The sequence below is a fragment of the Meriones unguiculatus genome, chromosome 5, assembly GCF_030254825.1.
Source record: "Meriones unguiculatus strain TT.TT164.6M chromosome 5, Bangor_MerUng_6.1, whole genome shotgun sequence".
In the NCBI taxonomy this organism is placed as follows: Eukaryota; Metazoa; Chordata; class Mammalia; order Rodentia; family Muridae; genus Meriones; species Meriones unguiculatus.
In genome coordinates, this window is record NC_083353.1 from 5,208,121 (window position 1) to 5,225,963 (window position 17,843).

Here is a 17,843-nt window from a genome sequence, read left to right on the forward strand (position 1 = left end):
TATTATATATATATATACATACAGTCACCATCTCTGTAATATAATTAATGAGAAAATATTGCATAAGATTTCACAAGCTCTTTTGGAGAATGAGGAATTGCAGTTTCCCATAACATCTTTCAAAATTTTAGAGTGAATTCATTAGCTCTGAGTTTCTTCTACTCAGTACTTCCAAGCACACTGATTGACTCAGTATGGCGACAGATATGTGTATGTGTCTCTTACTTGTTTAATTAATCATACTAATCACTCATTACTATATAAGGAATTCTTCTTTTATAGCTATGAAGAATACTGCTTATGCTCTTAAAATATTCTCTCCCAGTTTGTTAGTCAGATATTTGCTATTTGCGTATGATTTGTTCAAAGTGTCCCTTGCAAAAAAATAAAAAAATAATAAAAAAAAATAACCACAGGGAAAAGTACTGAATTTGAAAATGATGCTGTGAGTAGTTGTTAATGAGAGAGTTCCCATCCTAATGAGAGAGTATAACAGTTTCATTTTACTATTAAGCAGACAAAATGGGTATTTCAACTGAATACATGAATTAGTAGAAAATTTTTCCATTGAGCAGTTTTTTTTTTTCAAGGCATTAATTAAAAAAAAAATCATTGCAACATGTTTTAGTGGAAATTTTATAGCTTTCTTCAAGATAGTTGTTATATATATTTTTTAAAAATAACAAAATGATACTATAAATATACAAACAGTTGTTTAGAGTCTATGCTTCTGATGTTATGATTTACGTAAACAATGCATGAGCAAAGACAGAATATAGTAACTTCTAAAACAGCAATTTTAAGTAATATTGTGCTCATTTCCTGGCTCTGTTTCACAGACAGCCTTTATTTAAAGGACAGTTTCTTAATTGCAGAACATTTTGTGACAAAGAAAAAGTTGAATAGCTCTCCAATCAATTCTCAGAATTTTCTTTTGCTTATATTTATAAATCCATCTATTACTCCAGTATCTGAATAGATTATTCAAAGTAGAAATGATGACTCCATTATTGGGAAGTACTCAAGTTTCTGAAAATAATAGTGATTTTTTTTAAGTCTTTTTTAAGTTTTATGCCTTGGTCATTGAAGGCAATGTTGTGAAATGTATTTAGCCAATCATCTTCCAAGTTCCAGGACAAAGAGGGTTTGATCCTCCCAGTTGCTGCCATTTGACTCAACAGCACCCTTGCAGCATTGTGTAATCCTTTTGCTGATCAATGCCTCAATAATCAATTCTGCCAGTTCAGTTTCGTAGCTGTAAGGCCCTTTGTTAAGCACAGGTGGTATTCTGTGTTTTAAATTATGTTTTTAGGAAATAAAGCAACCTTTATTTCCATCACAGTAATGTCTAATATTTCTGAAGGAAAATATCTGCAATTTAAGAACTCTGGAAAATTTTAGGACACCGGTTTTCTAATACTTCCTTGAAAGTCTTTCTTCCTTCTTAGTGAAACTTGAATCACCATTTTATTCCAAATAAAATAAACGAATAGACCTGGATTTTCCATTAGCTTTCATGGTACCAACCTTTCCGAGACTCAAGGATCTAAGGAGAACCCAAATTATAATATGATGAAATTGCCTTGTGTACTTTCACCTCTATGGTATCAATGTGGGCTTGCAAGAAAAACATCAAGTCCTGTTAGACTTTCATAGAAAGCTTTTATTCTCTTTAAGATTTAAGGGTAATTGCTTATACAGGTTTCTTTGGGGGGTTTAATATTTGGAATTATGTCTTTTATTTTCAGTGGTACATAAATGAAGAAAAAGAGAAAGAGAAAACAAACTCAGCAAAGAACAGTTCAAAAAGTCCAAACTGTACTAAGTTTATGATTATTTCAAATTCACTGCAGCATCTGAAAACAATCTCATTAAAGTCTGTATGTAGGTTTGTGGAAAACTTGATATAGGTTACCAAAGAACAAATTATATTTCCTAATTGTTATAAGTAGCATTAGAAAGAGCACCATCTTTAAACACTCATTAAAACTCAGTTTTGAAAATACCATCTAATATCAGATACTAAAATAGTCAATTGCCAGAACAACCTTCTATTAGCTAAAGTATTCTGGCAATAAAACCTGGTAGTTGGATGTTACACAGCATTATTTTACCAAGGAAAGAACAACATATATCTAGTATAATTCAATCAGAAAATGGAAGTGGGCAACCACTGTTCTACTCATGTACTTTGTTCTGGTAAGTGACATTTTAAATAAAATAGTCAGAAAGTGGACCAAACTTATTTTCATATAAATGAAAAGAAATCCAACATGAAATCCAGACACCCCTTTGAGGATTCTATGCAAATAAGGAAGACTCTAGAAAAAGTTTCACCCTTTATTCATAAATATTTGTTGCATCACTTAGTTTTGGGTCAGATCAACAAGAGTTTATATCATTTCTTTTGAGGATGAAAGGAAAGATGACAAGCAGTTTCTATGATGCCTGTCATTACGTTACTGCCGAGTAAGCCACTAGAAGTTGGCCTTCTGTTAGTTACCAGAGGAACAGGCAAAATATGGAAATTCAGTTTCCTTCTAATAAAACACAAATATCCAGCACTTAAAGAACCTTTGGAGAGTGATTCATATCCCAGTAGTTATAAACAAAAGAAAAGCAAAGGCAATAGAAAGAAAGCATCCTTCGAAGTGTGGTACAGTTCTACAGTAGGCCTTGGCTATTCTCTCTGCTGGTATAAAAACGAACCAAACACACGTGACATGGCTGTGACTTCCTGGTTGCATGCTTTAATTCAAACTAGAAATTAACAGCAAAAAAGTCAAACCTTGGGTCAAATGCTCTTTGGTTTAAGTCTTCACCACCTTCTATAATTTTGGTTAACTCACTTAGATTTTAAATTAAGTTGGGCCTCCCATCTTCACCCCATTACGAAAGTCAATCACCAAGAACCAGACATAAATTTCAGAATGGTTTTGTTTGTGAGAATTCAAAACAAATTGCTTCTAAGTCCAACTTCTCTATATACTGTTTTAGAAAAAAAAAAAAAAAAGCAAAATAAACCAACAGGAAAAAAAATAAAAACAGGTGTTTTAACATAGTATTTTATTACAACTTAATCCCATCCTTGAATGATTTTCTTTCAAGTTTCAACAATTTTTTTAAGTAGTCAGTTTCCTGGTGGTTGCAATTTAATTAAGTAACCTTTCACACTGAGCAAAACCCCAAAGCAAAAGGGTCGTTAATCTTTCTAGTGATTAGACACACGGCTAGAGCCTCAAACATTTACCTCTCCTTCCCCGCAGTAGAAATGGTTTTAGGGGAATCACGGTTCATACCTCACACTCCCTGGAGCCAGAGATGGTATATGTGCAGGGACCAGATCCATTAACCGATATATCCATGGTCTCAGAGTTCGTCGGCTTGTAGTCCACGTAGTATTCCTGCAAAGGGGAATTCATTTGTCTCTCGGACTCCCTCGCCTTTTTCCGCCTCCTCTTCATAAGGGAGTGCTGTTGGAGTTGTTTCATGCTGGCTGGGTACCGTTTCCACGACACATAGATCACCAGGAGAATCATGGCCACCGAGAGGAACAGAGCCACACTCCCTGCGATGATCTTGTGAAATGACACGTGCTCATACTCATGATCCGCACCAGGAATCTGAAAGCCCGGGGAAGGGCTCGCTGCCTCCAGGGTGGCTGGGATGACATCAGGTTTGGAGATGGTAGGCTTAGGAATGAACGGAGGCTTCTGGGGCGTCTGAGGCGCCAGGTGCGACCTTTCCGTGTTGACCACTTGGACCTCGGAGCAAATGTTGTAAGTTTCCACAGCATCGCTGACCTTTTCGCCCTGTATGTGCTTAGGCCCTGCGCAAATCATGGTGCTTTCTTTATTCCCTTTGAAATTCTTCAGCCAGTAGAACAGCGGACAAATGCTCCGACTGCATTCCCACATATTTCCAGATAGGGTGATGGATATTAAGGATATCCATGCATTGACGGTCTCCTGGGAGACGTTGGTGAGCTTGTTGGAATCCAAATTCAATTTTTGTAAATTGGGGAGGCATTTAAATGTGCCAGGCTCGATCGCTTGGATGTCATTCCCTGATAAATCCAAGGTATGCAAGGAACTCCAAGTCCATGTTAGGCCTTGACTGACAGAGCGGATCCTGTTCCACTGTAGGTAAATGGATCGCAGGTTGAAGAGACGAGGAAAATGAGCAAAGTTGATCTTTGAAAACTGATTGTGCTCCAGGTGGAGCTCTTTCAACTTCAGAAGACCAGCAAATGCATTTCGGGATAGGCTTCTGAGACGATTGTAACCCAGGTCCAGGAAATCAAGGTTCCGGCAGTCTTGGAAAACCCGTATGGGCACAGTCTTTAGGGAATTAGATCGCAAGTGCAAAATGATGAGTTTCCGGAGGCCTTTAAACTGCTCAGATTGCAAGCTCTGAAGTTTGTTGTAGGAGAGATCCAGGTTGCGGAGGTTGGGGACTGGATGAAATGTTTTATTGTGCAGATAGGTAATTTTGTTGGAGCTTAGAATTAATTCTTTCAGTCTGCGGATCCCTTGAAAGGCATCTTCATCCACTGAGCTAATGTAATTATGGTCAAGATAAAGCCATATAAGCTGGTTAAGGCCGGCAAACTGATTGGATTTGAGTTTCTGAATGCTGTTGAACCGTAAGGATAAACCTTGTGACCCTCCAGAAATGTTCTCTGGGATGTCTGCGAAGGCGTGAGACTCACAGTACACAATCTTGCCATCGCATCTGCAGTTCTTCGGGCAAGCTCTCTGAGCCCCCGTCAGCATAACCAGCAGCAGGGTGGGAAGCAGCACCAGGAACACACTCATGCCTCTCAGCTGCGTGAGGAGACGGAAACCTACAACGGCAAAGAGCACACAGATGCACGCCGTCAAACGAGACAGCACAGCCCCACTGGCTCACTGCGATCAGGGGTGTCTCGTCTAGTGAAAGAGTGGGATAGCACGTTCAAGAGCACATTTTAACACTTAAAAATCTATTTACTCTAGTTCCCCCTGCTTGTTTAGAGCTCATTCTTTCTTCCTTAGTTTTCATAACATTACAAAGAAGTAGAACTGTGAAAAATCTCTCCGAGTTTCAAGAGTCCTGCTCTCTCCCAACACTGAAAAGCCCAGGGCATTTCTCTTTATTGAATGGTGACATTTGGATAATGGTAACATTTAGCTGTCATTGTATGGACCCACAGTACTGAAGAAAGGTATATCCCAGCTTTTGGTAAGGTCAGAACCATGACTTAGGAAACGCAGTTCCTGCACCTCTTTCCTAGTTGAACAAACAGGCTGTGATTTAGCAAAAGAGCTTCCGGGATGCTATCAAAGTAATCCAAGTTTGTTCTGCCTGAATTCCATGCTGACTGCATACAAGGGTCGCAATCACTAAGCCCTGAGAAGTGGTATGGGTATCTGTACGGACAGCCCACAGAACACGGTTCTTCACACTTTGAGGTGCTCTCAGGTGATTTCTGAACATATGATTGCGTATGTTGGCCCCATGCCCAGTAATAAGTGAGCTCACATACATGCTCAGCCATACCATAGACACTGGTAGCCCTGGCAATAATGTCAAATTCTTATTCAAAATGTGTATAATAAACTAATCACATGATTAGATGGAATGCTGTTCTTTTTCCCATGCAGTTGCCCTCACAAATTTGAGAGATAAGCAAAGAAGCCTGTTCTCAAGCCCCCCACAATCCTGACCTACTCAGGTCTCTCACTGACTGCTTTTCCATCTCTCCTCTGTCTCCATTAACTTCAGAAATCCTGCAAAGTTGCGATCCCTTAGCATTTATGCCGCATTTTCAAGTCATTACATGTGAGGGGACTCCAGTCCACCTTCAACAGCCGGTATATTATTTCTTCACTGGGAAGAGAGAGACAAGAGATGGGGTGGGGGTACTGCAGGCTACAGTTTCTTTTCTTTTTAAAAGCTCATCTTTTAGAAACAAGAGACAATTAGCTAAAATCCTAGTCTAAAAATTCTCCCTCTCTCAAAGAGTTGTCTTTTTCTCTTATTTATTTATTTATTTATTTATTTATTTATAAAATTAACTCGATCTTGCACTCTGTTTTCTTGTCAGCTACAGACTCATTGAAATACAGCCCAGCTCTCCCAGACAGGAGAAAGAGAGAGAGGGAGAAAAAAAAGCCAGTCACACTTGAAAAAAAAAATAAAACTGGCAAATGACTATTGGAAATTTGGAAGCTGTATTCAGGATGCAGGTTCCAAGATCAAACAAGCCTCCCTTGCCACCTCTGATAAAGTAGGGACCCCACCCCTGCCCACACACAGCCAAGTGTTAACAATCTTCCCGACAGCAACCCGAGCACAAGCGTGGCTCAGATTATCAGGAAATAGAAGCAAACACGGGATTTATTTCATGCTCCGTTCCCAGGCTGTGGATACGCAGACGCTAGAGACAGTCTTAAAGCTATCCCTCCAGAGTGTGTCTAAGTCCGCTTTATGCATTTACAGATTAGAAAAAAAAAAAAAACACTGCCAAAATAAAATGATCTAAAAATATAATAGCAACTATAGTGAGACAACCGGTAAAGTCGAGGTTGCTGCTTTGTGCCTGTTTCCTGGTCTCTTAGCAGCTAATGCCCGGGTGAGGATGAGGGGTTAGGATCAGCTCTGCTAAGACAAAAACAACAAAAGTTCGCTTACCCATCCTTTGTCATCCAAAAAACGTCTGCCCCCCTCTCTCAGCTTTCTTCTTATTTGGTCTCTCCTGTAGGAATCACCACCACCTTCATGACACAGTGAAGCTGTCATTCAAACCATTCTGAGCCCGCATGTGAGCCAGTAAGCCCATGTAAACTTCCCCGGAGAGGACAGGCAGACACACACAAATAATATAGGTGCACGTATACTTAAAAAAAAAAAAAAGAAATCAGCACGGGGTGGGATGAAGGGGCAGGGAAGAGGAAGCCGCGGGGGGGGGGTCGAAGGGGGAGGGCCTCTAGGCTCTGAGGACCATTGTATAATTCACTAGGGACACATTAGCAGTAAATTGGCAATCTGTGAAAAGAGCTACAGCTCATCTCGGAGGTAACCAACTTCTCTGTGGAAAAAGAGGGAGTGAGAGAGAAAGAGACAGAGACGGGAGAAGGGTAAAAAAAAAAAAAGATAAGAAAAAGAAAATCCTCAGAATACCTGGCATTCCTTATTGTGCTGGCTTTTGCCATTCCCAGATAAAGCAATTCATCCTCAGGATTTTTCAGTTGTTGAAGCAAGCAGGCCGCCTGTGCTGTGTGAGACCCCAGTTTAAAAGCTATGCGGGCTAGGTTTATCCATTTAGCTGGTCAGGTTGAAAGTGTTTTGTAGCTGTGCTGAGAGGCAGCCCTTGTCTAATTCAGAAGGCTTTCCAGAGACTGATGGTGCTCAGAGCTGGTTGGTGCTAATGCTCGAGTTTGTGATACACTGAGTGCCCTCCGCTGGAGAAAACAGATTGCACATTAAAGACGGGAACAAGTGAGCTTGTCAGGGCTGTGCAGCCTTCCCTGCTCAAAAAGGGGAATTAAAGGCACAGGATCACTTTTCCCCCTCTCTCCAATAATATAAATTATGAAAGGTTTGTGCCAGGGTTTATGTTTCACAGCTGCAGCAGCTGTTAACAACTTTCTAGATCTCTCTCCCTCCCAAAGTCCATGATCAGGAGGTTTTGCAAGTTGCTTTGGTTTGAAATGGGTTTGTGCATGTCACAGATGATATTGTCTTATTTTCAATGACAGGAGTAATTTGTACTATATTTATGATTATTGTTGGTTTGTCTTCATTTACATTTTTAAAGATAATCACATAAGGATGTCACCCCACCTGGGAGAAAGATTTTGTGATGGCTCCATTCTCAGCCTTTGTCAATAACATCTATTCTGTCTGTTACTTTGTATATTTATTGAGTGATTTATAATATGACTTTGTAAAAGTGTGTATATTTAGCCTTAATGCTTTCTCAGCTATAGCATTTTACCAAGTTTCTGGGTAACGGAGACTGAATATCAGCCAGGAACTGAATTGAAGCTTGTCAACTTTATTGCAGTCACTTTCCTTAAAACTCATCCACTTTTGCAATAAACTTTTTCTTATGCAAATTACCCATTGTGTTATGCAAGGCAACCTGATAGAAACAAGAACTTTGTCTAATTACTAAGATTTCTCAAAGAAAAAGGTGGGGGGATCACTTGTCCCATACATACATGCTTCCCATTAACTGGTATGTGAGTTTCTGATGTAGAATGTGTATTTTGGGCTTAAGGCTTAATACCTATTAAAATGCAAATTCATACCACAAGAGGCAATGTAATTGTGGGTATTGAAAGGAAATAAGTCAATCAGTGAACGTGATACACATAGGGTTTCTTCAAATTATTGTGGTTCACATAGATACACAAACCCACCCATATATTCAGTTATAGTAGACTGGCTAAGGAGAAAACAATTGACTTTGAAAAAGTGGGGCACTCTACCAGTAAAATTTTAAAAAAAGTTTTGGATTGGGTGACTACATATCATATAAAATATAGGGTGACAGGATCAGAGAATGCAAGTATCAGAAAAAAAGAAAAAGCAGTAGATTTATTTCCAGGAATATTTTCATTTGTGTAGGGAAAAAAAAATGAAATGTTCAGAGCAGATATCTGGTGGAAGATGAAACTAGGGTGTATTTGATTTCATCTGCTGTGATATTTTGTCTATATTTTCTAGTTTCTCATCTCATGAATATGTAGTTAGGTATGATGTTTATCTATCCACACATGTGTAAATTTTCTTTTGTTTGAATCTACAATATGAGAACTACTTTTGACAATTGATTGGAGAAAATAATATCAGTTTTTAATGATAATTAGCTGATAATTTGGTTAGTATATAAAGATCAGGTGCTAGAGAAATGGTTTAGTAGTTAAAAGAGTTTTCTGGACCTGAGTTCTTTTCCTGGCTCCAATGTCACATATCTTACCATCCCTTTATCCCATGCTCTTCTGCTAATTCCAACTACAAAGGAATGCAGAACCTCTGGATTCCATAGGTACTCATACCATGCATATTTAAACATGCACATACACATAGCTAAAAGTAAAATAAACCTTTCATTTTAAAGTATCAGGAGCTAATAAATACTGACTGGGCAAAGTACATACAGATTTGAAGGCATCACAGAGCTCAGGAGGCTAAAGAAAAGGTTCAGGCAACCCTGTCATACCTATGAGCAAAAAGGGTGTTTGTCTTAAAAATTAAGTTCATGTTCCCTTAAGACCTAATAGGCAATGTATTGCAATTTTGGTGTCATATTCTATTCTTATTCTATAAACAATGTAGTCAAAATATAAAGATGCAAACAAGGATAATGTTGTAAAGAGCTATGGAGTGGGATGGAAGATACTATGTAGAAGAATTGTTTGGAAAAACCTTACCTCGTCTTTCCTTTTCCCATGTTTTATCTATCTATCTATCCATCTATCTATCTTTATCTCCTGAAAAGAAAAAGTTGATCAATCACTCCTTCAGACCATTAAAAAAATAAAAATTGAACACTGTAGGTTCATGTTGTGGGCCCCAGGTGAGCCCTCTGTGGGAATTGTATATGCTTCTTGCTAAAAATCAACAGAAGACTAATGGGGTTCCTAGAATACAACAGAGCTAGGTGGAATGGGAAGGAACTTCCATGTTCAACATTTGTCTGGATAAAAACATGAATAGGAAATGGCTCAGCGGTTAAGAGCACTGTCTGCTCTTCCAGAGGTCCTGAGTTCAATTCCCAGCAACCACATGGTAGTTCACAACCATTTATAATGTGATCTGATGCCCTCTTCTGGCATGCAGGTGTACATGCAGATAGAGTGTTCATATACATAAAATAAATAAAATATTTAACAAAAAAAAAAAAACATGAATAGGAACCTTCTGTGAAAGAAAGATAGCTAGGCGGGAAGTCATTTTGAGGATACCTCAAACTTTGTTGAAGCACCTAAGAGAAAGAGTCTCACAGTGTGCTTGACTAAAACAACAAACAAACAAACAAACAAACAAACAAAACCAAAAGACAAACAGAAGTCAACAAAGCATGGATAAGTACTAGAAAAAATGCAAAGGAGAAGAGAGATTGCTTTCCTTTTTTTTTCGCACATCCTATTTATCTTTATTCTTAGTACAAGTTTTTTAAATTTACATTTACTTATTTTTACATTAATTACAGTATCCCAGCTATAGCCTCCTCCCTCATCCTCTTCCTAATCCCACCCTCCCTCTTCTCCTCCCTTGCTCCTCCCCCAGTCCACTGATAGGGGAGGTCCTCCTCCCTTTTCATCTAACCCTAGTCTATCAGGACTAGATGCATTGTCTTCCTTTGTGGCCTGGTAAGGCAGCACCCCCCTCAGGGGGAGATGATCAAAGAGCCAGCCACTCAATTCATGTCAGAGACAGTGCCTGCTCCCATTATTAGGGAAGCCATTTGGACACTGAGCTGCCACTGGCTATACATCTCTGCATGGGTTCTAGGTTATCTCCATGAATGGTCCTTCCTTGGAGTATCAGTCTCAGGAAAGATCCCTGGGCCCAGATTTTTGGTTCTGTGGCTCTTCTTGTGGAGCTCCTGTCCTCTCTGTCTTTCTATTTTTCACTTATTTCATAAGATCCCTGCACTCTGCCTCTTTACAGAGCTTGAAAGAAAATTCTCAACTTCATATGGAATGACAAGAAACCCAGAATTGCTTAAACAATCCTCTACAATAAAAGATCTTCTGGAGATATTTCCATCCCTGATTTCAAGCTGTACTATAGAGCAACAGTAATAAAAACTGCATGGTACTGACAGAGGAATAGACTGATTGATCAATGAAATCAAATTGAAGACCCAGAAATAAACCCACAACACTTATGGACACTTGATTTTTGACAAAGATGCCAAATCCATACAATGGAAAAAAGATAGCATCTTCAACAAATGGTGCTGGTCTAAATGATTGCCTACAGGTAGAAAAAATGCAAATAGATCCATACTTTGTCACACTCCACAAAGCTAAAGTACAAGTGGATCAAAGGCTTTAATATAAAACCAGATACACTAAACCTTTCAAAAGAAAAAGTTGGGAAGAGCCTGGAATTCATTGGCACAGGAGACAACTACCTGAACAGAACACCAACAGCACAGGCTCTAAGATCAACAATCAATAAATGGGACCTCATGAAACTGAAAAACTTCCGTAAAACAAAGGAGAGTGTGATCAGAACAAAACAGCCTACAGACTGAGAAAGGATCTTCATCAACCCTATATCTGACAGAGGACTAATATCCACAATATATAAAGAACTCAAGAAGTTAAACAGCAACAAATCAAGTAATCCAATTAAAAAATGGGGTACAGAGCTAAACAGAGAATTCTCTGTAGAAGAATATTGAATGGCAGAGAAACACTAAGAAATGCTTGGATTGGAGAGATGGCTCAGAGGTTAAGAACACTGTTCTTCCAAATTTCCTGAGTTCAATTCCCAGTAACCACATGGTGGCTCATAAACACGTATAATGAGATCTTGTGCCCTCTCTGGTGTGCAGGCATACATTCAGGCAGAACAGTATCTAATAAATAAATAAATAAATAAATAAATAAATAAATCTTAAAAAAAGAAAAAAAAAAAAAGAAATGCTTAGCCATCAGGAAAATCCAAATCAATGTGACCCTGGGATTTCACTTTACACTTATCAAAATGGTTAAGATAAAACAACTCAAGTGACAACACATGATGGAAAGGGTGTGGAGAAAGGGGAACCTTCCTCCAATATAAACTTGTGCAACCACTTTGAAAATCAACTGGTGCTTTCTCAAACAATTGGTAATAGTGCTACTACAAGATACAGCTATACCACTCTTAGTCATATATACAAAACAATTCTCAAGTATACAGCAAGGACATTTGGTCAACCATGTTTATAGTAGGCTTATTTGTAATAGCCAGAAGCTGGAAACAACCCATATGAATCTCAGTGGAGGAATGGATACAGAAATTGTGGTACACTTACAATGGGATACTACTCAGAAACTAAAAACAAGGGAATCATGAAATTTGCAGGTAAATGGTGGGAACTAGAAAAGATCATCCTATGTGAGGTATCCCAGAAAAAGGCACACATGGTATATACTCACTTATAAATGGATATTAGACATATAATATAGGACAATCATACTAAAATCTCTACACCTGAAGAACCTAAGCAAGAAGCAGGACTCTGAATAAAATGAGCAATCCTCATTCATAAAGGAATATGGGATGGACATCAGAAGAGGGAAAAAAGAGGGAACAGGACAGGAGCCTACCACTGAGAGATTGCTTTCTTTATTAATTATTGGTAGTGAGGCTGTTGATGAACTACAAATATAATAATGAAAAGTAAATTTTCACCATTTCCTAGGCTCAAAGATCACAAATCTTCACAATAGTTTAAGAGATTCTATTATCATGGGTTAGTTAGATGTAAGAACTGTAAATGTATAAGAGGAAATCAAGATAAGGAAATGGAAGATGTGTTTCCTTGCCCCCAGGTAGAGACCTGACTGCCAGGCATCTGCTCTGTAAAGAATGATGCTCTGTAAAGAATAAGGGAAGAAAATACTTTTACTTTGTAATATGTCATCCAAAGCAGTTTATTCAGCATGGCTTTGAGAAGCTAAAAGATTAGAAGCTTTTGACATAAATTTTAAAATTGGCCCTAATACGTCTGTTACTTATGGAACTTCATGAGGAGGCAGTACATTTCTTTTGTTACCTCAAAGACCATTCAGTAACTGAAACTTAGAACTTGAAATTTCCTGTGATAGAAATATTCACAACACAGAAATCACCAAAGTCTATAATTCAGTGTCTGCTTTATTGTTTTGCGTATGTCTAGACCTGAGAAAATGATACAGAAAAAAAGCAAGAAAAGGATCAACTTGAAAATGTATTGACTCTGTAGCTATATAATTTTAAACACTGCAAAATTTGAGCAGCATTCTGGCATTTGAAAAACAAATTCTGATTGAGCAATGAAATTCATCAGTTTTTAACACAGAAATGAAGTTAGTCCTGTGAAAAACAATCATTTAGAGAGGGCTAGGAAGGAAGCACAGTCATTAGAGCCACTTGTGCAGGCATGACAGCCTGAGTGAGATTCCCCAGAACTGACAGATAACTCTAAGTATGGTGGCGTACCTCCTGAACTGTGCAGATGGAGACAGGAGAGTTCAAGGGCCTGTTGGCCAGCCAGCTTAGCCTAACCAGTGAGCATGGAGTCCAAAAACACACCTCAAGAGAAGGTGTGGAGTTCCTGAGAAACAACGTCCCTGGCTGGTTTGTGTTTTCCACACACAGTTGCATGTGCGTGTATATGCTCACACATGGACATGCCCACACATACACTAAGATAGTATTTATGAAAGCATTACTCTTTGAGAGCCAGTGTTAACTTCCTTTCCAATATGAATTGTTCTTATGTATTTCTTGATCCAAAGCACATAGACATACTAGGAAAGTACTATAATCTTGCAACTAAATTAAAGAAAAAGAAAAAAGAAAAAAAGCTTAATTTTAGTTTTCTTTGAAAAGTCTATTTCTCCTTTAATCTCAAAAGCAGTAAAGGATTAAAAGGAGTGGGGAAGACAACTGGAGAACTAATGCACACAGCACAGACTCCAGTCCAACTCTACAGCTTCCACCCTGATGTTTCCGACATTCTTACAATATTCCTGCACTGGAATTCATACTACTCCTGAAGTCGTAGTAACATATGATAGTGTCATGGGACATTTGTCTGTTTGTACACTTACGTTTTATCGCTATTATGAACCTGTCTAATTATAAATGAGAAAAAGTGCTTTAAAATGAATGGATTAATTAGTAAATCAATTGGTAAAGTGCTCTGGCAGCAGTCAATAATTCAATAAACCAAGAAGTTAGTTACTATGAAGAGTATAGTCAATGTCACCTTCAAAGCCATTCTTCTTTCCTACAGTATTACTAGATCTCCCCGTTAAAGGTCCATATTGATAAAAACATAAAGACACTTGTGAAGATATACCCAATCTATTTTAGTTATGGTCAATGAAGATGCTTGTGGTCAGATAGGGTGGCCCTGGTTCTTATATTTTCCCTGGGCTCTAATTCTCACAATTAACCATCAATGTTTTTTCCCCAATCTAATCGTTGTTGCAATTCCAGCATGATGGATCAAGAGTATAACCTTAGTATCAAAGAAGCTTATGCAAAAGTATGGCACCAATTGAAAGCCAGTCTACCTAACACAGTGAGATCGAAACAAGAGGCCAAGCATAACTAAAACAAACAGGAAATAAGATTTCTACTCCACAGTCAACTGTGTACATTCAAGCTCTCCTCCATCTCTCCTTCTCTGTCTTCACCTTCCCCTCTGTGTATACTAATAAAAACCTCATTTTATACAGTGGGGCTAATTTCCACCTTGACTCACACCCCACCTTTTCATTTTTGCCTTATAAGAATGGTTTTCTCTGTTCAGAAAAATAAGGTCTCTCAGTAAAAGTAAAAAGAGGAAAAGTTTACAGAGGCAGATTCAACCCTTTGATAGGACAAGGAAATACAAGGAAATAACTTCCAAAAGCAGACTGAAAGCGGACAAAAAAAAAAAAAAAAAAAAAAAGAAATCGTCACAAAATTTTACACAGACAATTTTTATACATTAGCCCTAAACAGAGGTTGGAGCCACACAAGGGATACGTTTTACATACCATTGTGCAATGAGCAGAATGGAAGAGCATCACACCAGGCCAAGGGGTTAAGAAAAAGGACCAATTTCATGTTCCTTTGACTTTATCTTCCTCAAGACCTTAAAGCTATGTCTTGGTGTTAGATTCAGACAATTGTTTAAATTAGCATTATAAATGAGAGAGAGCTACCAATGGAGTGTGGCAAAGAAAGTAGTATTTATGGTGCAAATAAGTCACAGACCAACCAAACACACAAACAAAAACAACACACAGTCAAAAACAAGCCAAATGAAAAGCAAAATACCACAACTAGATAATTCACTGTTGGCTCTTGATTTTTGCTAGCATAAGCTCTGGTGGGTACCTCCTTGTCATTGACTACTAAGATGTAAAAATATTAAGTACCTTCTTCCAGCCCTTGCTATCACGACAATCATGTACACTTACCCCAGGCAGGCAGAGGGACAGACAGACAGACAGACAGACACACACACACACACACACACACACATCACACCACACCACACTCATACACACTTTAAAAATTATTTTAAAAGAGCTTTGTGAGTTCTCCTTGCCCCAAGAATTTCATTTTTCTACACTGTTATTTATTCATTTGGTAATATAAATATCTTTATTTTTTAAATTTAATTTTATTTTTTATTATTAGTTACATTTTATTAACTCTGTATCCCAGCTGTATCCTGCTCCCTCATTCCCTCCCAGCCCCTCCCTCCTTCCCTCCCTCCCTCATCTCTACCGTGCCCCTTTCCAAGTCCACTGATTGGGGAGGACCTCCTCCCCTTTCATCTGATACTGTTTTATCAGGTATCAGGACTGGCTGCAAAGTCCTCCTCTGTGGCCTAGCAAGGCTGCTTCTCCCAACAGGAATGGGGGGGACGGAGTTCAAAGAGCCCGCCATCAAGTTTATGTCAGAAACAGTCCCTATTCCCCTTATTAGGGTACCCACTTGGATACTGAGCTACCAAGGGCTACATCTGAGCAGGGGCTCTAGGTTATCTTTCTTTTTCATTTTTACATTATTCCTTTTTTAAGTTATTTAATTTATTCACTTTACATGCTACCCATAGTCCCCTCTCTTCTCTCTTCCACATCTCACCCTCCCTCTCTCTTCCTCCCATCCTTCCTCCCCAACTCCTCAGTTCATCAAGGTGCATCAGGATTGAGCATGCCCTATTACCTTGAGGCCTGGGGAGGTAGCCCTGCCGTTATGGAGTGATCAGAAAGCAGGCAACAGAGTCCATGTTAGAGTCAGCCCTGGCTCCTCTGTGTAGGGGACCGAGGCCCTGTCTCTGCATGCATGGACCTTGGTTGGTGGTTCACTCTCCACAAGACCCTCTGGGCCCTGGTTAGTTGGCTTTGTTGATCTTCTTGTGGAGCTCCTGCCCCCTCCAGGCCCTTCTATCCTTTTCCATTTTCCTGTAGAATCCCTAGACTTCACCGAATGTGTGACTGTGAGTCTCAGCATGTTTCAGTTTGCTGCTTGGTGGACCCTCTCAGCAGACAGTTATGCTAGGCTATTGTGTGTGACCATAGTAGAATATTGCTAATAGTGTCAGAGTTGGCTCTCTCCCATAGGGTGTGTCTCAGGTTGGGGCAGGTTGGGACATTCCCTCATTCTCTGCTCTATATTCCTGAATATCTTCTAGTCAAGGTAAATTTTAGGTCGAAGATTTGTGGATGAGATGGTCTTCCCATCCCTTCCCTAGTTGTCTTGTCTAGTTAGAGAGTGTTCTCTTTAGTCTCCATGACCTCTCCTACGAGGAGTCTCAGCAAGAGTCACCACCATATGCTTCCAGAAGCCTACCCTGTCTTAGGTGTCCAGCTTGTCATAGAGATGCCCCTGCCCACAGCTTCACTTCTCTTTGTAGGTCTTCTGTCCTCTCCGCTCTACTCCCCGCAGGTCTGGTCTCCCCCTTTGTTTCTCTGTGTGCTCCCTCTTACCTGATTCCCTCTCTTCACCCACTTCCACTCTCTCTTCTATTTCCCCTTCTGTCTGAGACTGAAGCATCTGCCCTTGGATCCTCCTTGTTATTTCTCTTGTTTGGGTCTGTGAACTGTAGTATGTTTAGCCTGTACTCGATGGCTAAAATCTCCTTGTGAGCACATACCATGTGCGTTTTTCTGGATCCAGATTACCTCATTAAGGTAATCTGGATTTTCTACTTCCATCCATTTGCCCTAATGGTCAGTTTTCTAAGCTATAAAGTGCTGGTTTGCTCTGTAGTATTATTCCAAGAGTACTTCACAGTGTAGTTTCAAAGTAGCTTCTCTGCTTGTGGCTACCATGTTTTGATATTGTGCATACAGTTTCTGTGTCTGAGGTACACTTTGATTGGAGATCTCCTTAGAGAAGGTTGTCTTTGATACTCTGAGCTGATATATTTAAAGAGCAAAATATACCTGTGTCTCTCTGCATACTCTTCTATTCTTATCTGTAATGTGTTTTCTTAGAACCTACTATAGGGACCTAGGCTGAGATACCTCAGAGCTGATGTGCTTACAACAGATATGGTATTTTTATATGCTATTGCCAAGCAGTAGCAGGAATTCTGACTTCCTGCCTATGTCCACTTGAGTGCAATGTTGTAAACATTGATCTGCTTCTTATGTTGAAATGCCTGGAAATATTTGAATGTGACTGGATTATGCAAAGGGTGGGATGTAATTTCCCTCACTCCTTCTGAGAATTTAACTCAGCATGAAAGCATCCTCTCAACAAGATCAAGATGCTGGGCTCAAACTCCAAAAGATGTCTAAAAGAATAAAATAAAACATGATAAAAGTAATCATATGAAAGTAATCAAATGAAAGATAGAAATATAGTGAAAACAACCACAACAAGAAATAATAAAAAAATGGGATGAAATTATAGTAAAAGTGCAAAATTAAAAAAGTATAACGAAATTAATAATAAAAGGGAGAAAAATGAGTTAAATATTTTAAAAAGGAAAATGAGAACCAAAATGAAAAAAAAAATTCCAATTAAAGATTAAAAAAATATAGGATAAAAACAGTAAGGAAATATAACTAGAAAGAAAAGAAAAATCAATTTTTAAAACATCTGCCAAGAAATGGTAGTTGGATTGGAGTTACTTT

General features: G+C 38.8%; 1 protein-coding gene across 4 annotated transcripts in view; it reads right to left on the reverse strand.

Moving 5' to 3' along the window:
* Nucleotides 1–7,475, reverse strand: part of Lrrtm4 (leucine rich repeat transmembrane neuronal 4) — an 822,187-nt gene extending 814,712 nt beyond the window's left edge. Inside the window, exons 1-3 of one of the 4 annotated variants that reach the window (XM_060383515.1) lie at nucleotides 7,165–7,468; nucleotides 6,676–6,739; nucleotides 3,300–4,846 (exon numbers count right to left, since the gene is read on the reverse strand). In XM_060383515.1, coding sequence (XP_060239498.1) covers nucleotides 3,300–4,846; nucleotides 6,676–6,679 — 1,551 coding nt within the window. In that variant the 5' untranslated portion in view covers nucleotides 6,680–6,739; nucleotides 7,165–7,468. Of the gene's footprint in view, nucleotides 1–3,299; nucleotides 4,847–6,675; nucleotides 6,881–7,164 lie in introns of all 4 variants that reach the window. The other 3 variants (XM_060383514.1, XM_060383513.1, XM_060383512.1) reach the window with 3 other exon arrangements.
* Between the last annotated feature and the right edge of the window lie 10,368 nt (nucleotides 7,476–17,843).